General features: G+C 43.4%; 1 protein-coding gene across 1 annotated transcript in view; it reads left to right on the forward strand.

Annotated features, from left to right (window-relative positions):
* The window catches only part of LOC143288505 (Na(+)/citrate cotransporter-like), a 105,342-nt gene extending 95,886 nt beyond the window's left edge, over positions 1 to 9,456 (forward strand). The window contains exons 13-15 of the mRNA XM_076597082.1: positions 1,832 to 1,993; positions 3,763 to 3,900; positions 4,599 to 9,456. Coding sequence (XP_076453197.1) covers positions 1,832 to 1,993; positions 3,763 to 3,900; positions 4,599 to 4,823 — 525 coding nt within the window. The 3' untranslated portion in view covers positions 4,824 to 9,456. The remainder of the gene's footprint in view (positions 1 to 1,831; positions 1,994 to 3,762; positions 3,901 to 4,598) is intronic.
* The last annotated feature ends 265 nt before the right edge of the window (positions 9,457 to 9,721 follow it).

Below are 9,721 nucleotides of genomic sequence, written 5' to 3' on the forward strand. Positions count from 1 at the left end.
AATTTTTTGTTTTATTAATGACAATAGATTTTTTTCTGAAACAATGTGTATTGTTTCTCAGGTTGAGTGCAACACCTTTTTTTTTTTTTTTTTCGTGTGGACATAGTACATGAAAACGTGCCTTTTTCCAGGAGGGGGGTGGGGGGTGGTGGTGTGGGAGGGTGTTGAGAGGAGTACTAACAGGGGAAAAAAAACTTTTGTATTTTTCACATCATTCTTCACATTCTTATGTCGCCCGTCTTCATTTTGGGGTGCCCCGAGATTCGAACTCAAACTCTTCAGATTTGCGAGCTGGGCACTCATCCAACTGAGCCATGCATGCACACAAAAAGGTACATCAGTACAAAAAGGAACTTCTATCATCGTGAACTGTGTGTGCTTAGACCAGTACCAGTATCAGTATCAGTATCAGTATTAGTATCAGTATCAGTAGTTCAAGGAGGCGTCACTGCGTTCGGTCAAATCCATATACGCTACACCACATCTGCCAAGCAGATGCCTGACCAGCAGCGTAACCCAACGTGCTTAGTCAGGCCTTGAGAAAAAAATAATAAAATAAAATAAAATAACAAAATAAATAAATAAGTAAATAAATTAATTAAAAAATGATAGATAAATACATAAAAAATACTACTACTAATAATAATTATACTTAGACCGCATGTCAGTGCTTAAACCGTGACAGGAAATAAACACAGGAAGAAGAAGAAGACGACTAATCGGGAAGAGTTACTATTAAAGGGAACAAACTCGCGATTGTGGCAAGAGCAGAGGTTCATGGGTTTTATTTTGACGGATAGCCTCCCATTACATTCACTTGCGCTTTTGACCTTCCGTTAACTCTCTCCATACGAACGGCGAAAGAGACGACGTTAACAGCGTTTCATCCCAATTACCATCATCAAAATATTGCAAGCGGAACGCTCTTATACTGAAGTGGTGAATGTGACAACGACGTTAACAGCGTTTCACCCCAGTTACCATCACCAAACTATTGCAAGCGGAAGGCTCTTATACTGAAGTGGTGAATGTTGACAAAGAATACCACAGTTCTGACGACGGAAGCTAAAGGTTAGGTCATTCAGACACCCCACTGGACACCCGAGGGGTCTGTGTAGAGGAGAAGAGAGGACTGGCCGTACTAAGTGAGTTAATCTGAGTCTGTTCCCCTACGCACCTCCCTCAATCTCCGTTTCTTGGCACGTTGTTTTCTGTTGTATTGCTTGTTTTTGGTCGTTGTTTGTTTGCATGTGTGTGACTGAATCAGAATCAGAATCAATTTGGATTGACAATTGTACCTTAACAAGGTTTGTGACACACGTATACACAGTCACACGCACAACACCATTCAAGTTTATATTGAAATGAAATTGTGTGCGTGTGCGTGTGAGAATAGCACTTTATGAGAATAATGACTACTGTTACTGCTACTGCTACTACTACTGCTGCTGCTGCTGCTCAGTGCTACAACTGCTGTTGCTGCTGCTACTACTACTTCTTCTACTGCTGCTGCTGCCAACACTGCTACTGCTGCTGGTATGACTACTACTACTGCTGCTACTTCTGCTGCTACTACTACTGCTGCTGCTACTGCTATGACTAAAACTACTACTACTACTACTACTGCTGCTACTTCTGCTGCTGCTACTACTACTACCGCTGCTGCTGCTGCTGATGCTGCTACTGCCACAGCAACTACTACTACTATTTTTGTTGTACTGATTTTCTAGTGATCAGTGTCTCTCACTCACTCCTTCCTTCCTTCCTTCCTTCCTTCCTTCCTTCCTTCATTCATTCATTCGTTCGTTTCTTCTGTCGCTGCCGCCGCCAGGTGTCGGGCCTGTCTCAGTGGGTCAGCAGTCACCTGAACGCCTTTGGCGACGTCCCGCCCTGGATTACCGCCCTTGTGCTGTCGCTCTTCATCGCCGTGGCCACGGAGGTGACCAGCAACGCCGCCACCACCACCCTCTTCGCCCCGATCGCTGGGGACCTGGTCTGTTGGGGAGTTCTTGTGTACTGTTCTTCTAGTCTGTTCTGTTCTTGTCTAGCCTATTCTGGCTGTTCTGTTCTTGTCTAGTCTAGTCTATTTTGTTCTATTCTGTTCTAGTCTATTCTATTTTGTTCTGTTCTATTTTTTTCTATTCTGTTCTAGTCTATTCTGCTCTGTTCTCCACCCTCTTCAACCCCATCGCTGGAGACCTGGTCTGTTGGGGAGTTCTTGCATTCTATCTGTTCTGTTCTTGTCTAGTCTATTCTAGCTGTTCTATTATTGTCTGGTCTAGTCTATTTTGTTCTGTTCTATTCTGTTCTAGTCTATTCTGCTCTGTTCTCCACCCTCTTCAACCCCATCGCTGGAGACCTGGTCTGTTGGGGAGTTCTTGCATTCTATCAGTTCTGTTCTTGTCTAGCCTATTCTGGCTGTTCTTGTCTAGTGTAGTCTATTTTGTTCTGTTCTATATTGTTATATTCTGTGCTAGTCTAGTCTAGTTCTGTTCTATTTCATTATATTATGTTCTATTCTGTTGTAGTCTATTATGTTCTATTCTGTCCTGTTCTGTTCGGCCACCCTCTTCGCCCCTATAGCCAGCGATCTTCTCTGTGGGGAGTTCTTCTATTCTGTTCTGTTCATTCTGGTCGGATCTTTCTGCTTTGTTCTATTCTATTCTATTCTGTTCTATTCTATTCTTATCTGGCCTATTCTAGTCTTGTACGCTTGCAGCACACAGGACCTCGGTTTATCGTCTCATCGGATTGACTAGCGTCCAGACCACGATTCAAGGTCTAGTCTAGTGGAGGGGGGGAGAAAATGAATCATTGGCGACTGAGCCGTGATTCGAACCAGTGCTGCTGAGATTCTCTCGCTTCCTAGGCGGACGTGTTACCTCCAGGCCATCACTCCACTGATGTGGAGATGGGGAAGGGAGACAACCCAGCCTACACCCTGTATTTTACTTCCATCTCTGTCACAACCTCTCCACCATCACCCCCATCTGTGTGTGTGTGTGTGTGCATCACCCCCATCTGTGTGTGTGTGTGCATCACCCCCATATGTGTGTGTGTGTGTGTGTGTGTGTGCATCACCCCCATCTGTGTTTGTGTGTGTGTGTGTGTGCATCATCCCCATCTGTGTGTGTGTGTGTGTGTGCATCACCCCCATCTGTGTGTGTGTGTGTGTGCATCACCCCCATCTGTGTTTGTGTGTGTGTGTGCGTGCATCACCCCCATCTGTGTGTGTGTGTGTGTGTGTGTGTGTGTGTGTGTGTGTGTGCATCACCCCCATCTGTGTGTGTGTGTGTGCATCACCCCCATCTGTGTTTGTGTGTGTGTGTGTGTGCATCACCCCCATCTGTGTTTGTGTGTGCATCACCCCCATCTGTGTGCGTGTGTGCATCACCCCCATCTGTGTGTGTGTGTGTGTGTGCATCACTCCCATCTGTGTGTGTGTGTGTGTGTGTGTGTGCATCACCCCCATCTGTGTGTGTGTGTGTGTGTGCATCACCCCCATCTGTGTGTGTGTGTGCATCACCCCCATCTGTGTGTGTGTGTGTGTGTGTGTGTGTGTGTGTGTGTGTGTGCATCACCCCCATCTGTGTGTGTGTGTGTGTGTGTGTGTGTGCATCACCCCCATCTGTGTGTGTGTGTGTGCATCACCCCCATCTGTGTGTGTGTGTGCATCACCCCCATCTGTGTGTGCGTGTGCATCACCCCCATCTGTGTGTGTGTGTGTGTGTGCATCACCCCCATCTGTGTGTGTGTGTGCAGGCGGTGCAGCTAGGGGTGAACCCCCTGTACTTCATGATCCCTGTCACCGTCTCCGCCTCCCTCGCCTTCCTCCTCCCGGTGGCCACGCCCCCCAACGCCATCGTCTTCGCTTCCGGCTACCTTCGTGTCCGTGACATGGTACGTCTGTGATGTGGTGTGGTGTGTGGGGGTGGGGGGGAGGAAGGGGGGTGTTTGTGTGTGTGTTTGTGTGATGTGGTGTGTGGTGTGTGTGTGTGTGTGCGCGTATGTGGTGTGTCCGTAATGTTTGTGTGTGTGTGTGTTTGTGTGATGTGGTGTGTGGTGTGTGTGTGTGTGTGTGTGTGTGTGTATTTCTGTGTGTCCGTAATGTGGTATATGTAGTGTGTGTGTGTCCGTGATGTGGTGTGTGTGTGTGTGGTATCCGTAATGTGTGTGATGTGTGTGTGAGTGTGTGTGATGTGTGTGTGTGTCCGTGATGTGGTATATGTGGTGTGTGTGTGTGTGTCCGTGATGGGTGTGTGTGTGGTGTGTGTGTGTGTGTGTGTGGTTGTGTGTGTGTGTCCGTGATGTTTTGTGTCTGTGTGTGTGTTGTGTGTGTGTCTGTGTAAGTGTGTGTGACTGTGTCTGTGTGTGTGACTGTTTGTGTGTGTATGTGTATGTGTGTGTGCGTGTTGTGTGGTGTGTATGTGTGTGTGTGTGCATGCTTGTGTGTGTGTGTGTGTTTATGAGTGTTTGTCTTTGTATGTGCATGCGTGCGTATGTGTGTATTTGTATGTGTGTGTGGTTTTGTTTTTAATTCATTTTTATCTGTTTTATATATTTATTTATGTCTTTGTCTATTCTTTGTCACGTCACAGTTCCTGGTGGGTCTCCCCATCAACATCTTCGCCCTGGTGGCCATCAACCTGGCCATCAACTCCTGGGCCGTCCCCGCCTACGGTCTCCTTGACCTGCCCTTCAACGCGTCCTTGACCTCCACCACGGCTTCCGCTCTGAACACCAGCACAACGACGACCGTCAGCTTGCAAGGCCTTTTCCCTTACCTGAACGCTGCCAACAACTCCTCGTTACTGCTGCCTTGAGCTGGCTGCGGAGTACTGTGGTCAGCAGGCCGGCGCCCGTTCCCCACGCGGATTCGCCAAAGTAGAAGTCCGCACCGGTTTCGCCAACTTCTTTCTTTCAATTCTAAATTTAACTCCTTGAGTGCTGCAGCACGTATCACCTACGTGCATAGTAACGTCACTGATGAAGGGAAATAACTCTGGGAGGCTGAAAATTCACGCAGTTTAGCTGGAGTGGTGTATCTCCAGACCATTTTCTCAGTTTTAGGCTTATTGTTTCGGAAAGTTATATGACTCGAAACACCACTTTCTACTGTTTTTTTCTCCAGCACTGAAGGGGTTAAGGTCGTGGCGTCGATACCGCCCGCCACCCCTCGATAGTCTCCCTCGAGACTTGACTCTTATCATCGTCCTTTTTGGTTCGTCTGCTTGTCTGTTTTTCGTTTCGTCTGTTTAGCGTCTCTCTGTGTCTCTGTTTTTTTGTGTCTGTCTCTCTATGTTTCTCTCTGTTTCTGTATCTCTTTCTGTTTGTGTGTGTATGTGTGTGTCGCTTTCTCTGTTTTGCTCTCTCTCCCACTGTCTCTATATCTCTTTCTTTCTTTCACTTTCAAACACACTCAAACGTTTGTGTGTGTGTGTGTGTGTGTGTGTGTGTGCGCGCGCGCGCACGCACGCACACACACACACACACACACACACACACACACACACACACACACACACACACACACACACACACACACACACACACACACAGCAACTGAATACATAGGCGAACTGGGAATAGGCCAACCGGGAAGACCTATTAGTGATAGGCGAATCGGGAATAGGTGCATCGGGATGATGCCCGCATAGAGCCACCTTCTGTGACTCGTGGATCTGTGTGTAGTGTGGTGTGGTGTGGTGTGGTGTTTGTGTTGTTATTGTGTAACTAGTGATTGTTTATGATGTTTGGGAGACGTTGTTTTACCGGATGTGTGTGTTTGTGTGTGCGTGTGTGTGTGTGTGCGTGCCAGATACAATGACAGACAAGAGATAGCTCGCATCTGCGTAATTATTAAGTGTTTGACACAAAGTCGCTGACACATCATAACAAAAGAATTAGGTCTGTTGAAAATTACTTGCATGGATGATTTGATTATCCTGAATCAGCAAGCTTTCACATCGACAAGTTTGTTGAAAGATTTCTTACTTTCGTTTTTGTTGTTGTTGTTGTTTGGTGGTGTGTTTTTGTTTGTTTGTTTTTCTTGTTTGTTTGTTTGGGTTTTTTTTCTTTTTGTTTGTTTGTTGTTGTTGGTTGTTTTTTTTGTTTTTTACTGTACAACATTACCAGTATGTCCCACCTGAGCTGAACCACAAAACAAACCATTCATGTGGGTGCTGCTCAATAATTTGGTCACACTGACAATCACTCCAAATAGTAAGCACCGCCATAATTACCCTCGTCATCGAATGCAAATTAGAATCGATGTACTTCTTACGCTTTAAAAAAAGAAAAAGTGTGAGTTATTTCCCCTTCCTCCTTGTTCTGTTCCTTTTCCTCTCCTTCCATCTCTTCTTCTTCTTCTTGTTCTTTGTGTTCACAGTGCACAGCTAAAAGCACTGTTTCGGTTGTGTTCTCATTGATGATAAAATAATGATATTCATGTGCATGTGTGTGTATGTCTGTGTGTCTCTTAAAACAACGGAAGATATTCAAGTCAGCCAGTGTGCTAATGTCTCCACTGTTGGAAATTACAGATTCGTTCATTCATTCATTCATTCATTCATTCATTCTTTGTAGCCGTCATCATCGTCATTCATGGAATGTATAGGTGCTTGTTTACACACAACGTGAGTCTGTGTAATAAACCGGTGTTTTCGGATATCTGTGTCTGTGTCCGTGGAGAATTTAAACAAATGATTTTTTTTATGAAATCTTTTATCAATACCAAATTTTGAATATAATAGAGGGGGAAAAAAAGCTTTCCTCTTATACCAATGATAGGTGTAATTCTTCCGGATCAAACCGTCTTTCTGAATCGTGAACGATTTATTCCGTGAAGCCTCCGGATCCACAAGATTTAATTGAGTCATTCCTGGTTCGTTGCTGAACGTTTACGTTTGTATTCGGTTATAAGACGGCATGACGTTCTATTTCTTGTCTGCAGTAAACAGAAAAAAGAATAAGAAATGTTGGACAGAACACAAAGAATGACACAAACTACAATATCGACGTGCTCATTGCGTTCGAATATTTTAGAGAAGGTACCGGATTAATCGGAATGAACATGCTGAAAATTGTAGTCGGAGGCAGCCATCTTGCCTGAAGAGTCCGTTACTGTGGGAATCACTATGTACCATACGTTAGGTCTAGCTGCTTTTGTTATGAAGAATCTGATCGGTAAAGTCATGGAAAAGACGGAAACATGTTAAAAGTTCGAAAGGCGCGAAGGTGTGTATACCTTTTAAGTTGTTTGGATATTTAGTGAAGTGTAGTCCTGGTGTGACTAAGATTGTTCAGCGCATAACTGAATAAGATTATCATGTCTATTTGAAACATTGACATAACACTCATTCCATTGTTTGTATCATGTGGCATGTAAGTAAACTTATGTCAATGACATTACTACAAACATTTGCACAAATACACTTGGTCAGTTTAAAACACGGACATTTCTTCACAAACACCGAAGACTAAGTAGGTATACAGCAAGACTGAAATATCCAGACGGCTACCAGACATACGTCAATGTAAGAGAGTATATGCTTCTCTGAATTTGAAAAAGAAAAGAAAAAAAAAAAGACTGTCCAGCACAAATCAGAACAACTATTCAACAGATCTGCACAAAATTCATATTTTGATGGTGAGCATTATTTAAGAATTTAATTCGGATCAGCTTGTGCAGGTTTTGGATCGTCTAGCTGTAGTCATTGTTTGTGTGATCTTTTTTTTCTTTCTTTTTTTTAATTAAAAAAAAGAAAGGTTGTATATTATTGATATGATCGATCATGTTTGATTACTTAGCCCACATACCTGATTTCTTATTTTTTGTTGTTGTTGTTTTGGTTTTTCTTTGCTAAGCAGGATGTAAAGTGACTGATTTGCTGGCATTGAGTGGATTAGTTTATTGACTCACTTGTGTAAACAAAGTGAGTATGTTTTAACCCGGTGTTCGGTTGTCTGTGTGTGTGTGTGTGTCCGTGGTAAACTTTAACATTTTCTCTGCAAATACTTTGTCAGTTGACACCAAATTTGGCATAAAAATAGGAAAAATTCATTTCTTTCCAGTTATCTTGTTTAAAACAATATTGCACCTCTGGGATGGGCACAAAAAAATAAAAAAGAAGCCTAATTATATGCAAACTGCATTTACTGTTATATTTATACTTTTTGTATTCTCTAAACTTGGCACGTTGACCTCTTATTCAGACACAACAACAAGAGGAGTCATTATTATCATTTTTTGTTCAAACAGGAACTTCTTTTGCTAAGCATGGAATTTTTATTTATTTTGCAAACGTTTTGGTGCAGATAGTAAAAAAGGGAAATTACTCTGTAATTAATGCTAGGGGACTTAATTTATCACAAGTGAGTCTTGAAGGCCTTGCCTCTCTTGTTGTTGTTGTTTTGGTTTTTCTTTGCTAAGCAGGATGTAAAGTGACTGATTTGCTGGCACTGAGCGGATTAGTTTATTATTATCATGTTCGTCGACTGCCAGACTGCGTTTCGGTGGCTCATTATTATTTTCATTTCATTTTATATTCTATTGTGATAATGCAGTCTTTGCTTGGTCTTGTGGTTTGATCTGTTTATGATTTCGATTTCTGGAGAGTCCACATTCAAGCTAATAACCGTCTTTAAATACGGAATCATTTTGCGCATAGTTGAAGTGCCAGGTAATATATTATTTTCTGTTGGAGAATTATGTGTATATCGGGTTCGAATGCAACAGTTACGTTCCATTCGTCTGTGTCAAGATCAGTTCAAGGTGTTCATCTTCTGTTGTTCTTTTGTTGTTGGTTTTTTTCGCGTGAGTATCCGCCCGCGCTGTATGTGTGTGTGTGGGCGGGGGGTCGGGGTGGAGGGGTGAGTTGTGGTGGTGAGGTGTGGGGGCGGGGGGGGTCTATCTGCGAGAGCACACGAGACATGCTAAAACAACATCCATGGTCAACTTTGACTGAAGGAAGTACCAACCAAAGACAGTGTGTGTGTGTGTGTGTGTGTGTGTGTGTGTGTGTGACACCGTCACAGAAACTTAAGACAGAGGAACGGTATCCGGCTCAGATTGTGCACAGACTCAAATGACAAACAAGTGTGTGCGTGTGTGTGTGTGTGGATACGTGTGTGCGTATGTGTGTGTGTGTGTTTGATGTGGTGTGTGTTGGTATATGTGTGTTTCTAGATGTGGGCGTGGATATTACCATACTCTGTGTATTGGTGCCTGCCGCGGAATCAGAGAGAAAGTTGGACAGGGAGACAGACACAGGAGGGTGGGGGATGGGGGGTGGGTGGGGGGTAGAAAGAGAGAGAGAGAGAGAGAGAGAGTTGAGTTATGCGATGGAAAATGTATTTTAAACAGATCAATGTAGATAGTACTTTTCCACATTTACGTAGTACAGAATCCATGATGTACAAAATGAAGTAATAAAGTAAGTAAAGTTTTGCGTGTAATTCAGTCTGAATTTTTTTTATCTGTTTGATTGGTTAACCTTTCTTAAATGCTGTCTTTAAACTTTCCTACCTTGCCTGTGTTCCATGTCGACCCAGTCCCTTCTCTTCTCTGTCCCGGAAAAAAAAAAACCAACAAAAAAAAACCCCAGCACACATTCACCGGCATCTGTAAAGTATTCAATATATTTTGCAAAAACAATACTTATAATGTATTACTCATTTTTGTCACAACAGATTTCTCTGTGTGAAATTCGGGCTGTTTTCG

This window comes from Babylonia areolata, chromosome 12, assembly GCF_041734735.1.
Source record: "Babylonia areolata isolate BAREFJ2019XMU chromosome 12, ASM4173473v1, whole genome shotgun sequence".
Lineage (NCBI taxonomy): Eukaryota > Metazoa > Mollusca > Gastropoda > Neogastropoda > Buccinidae > Babylonia > Babylonia areolata.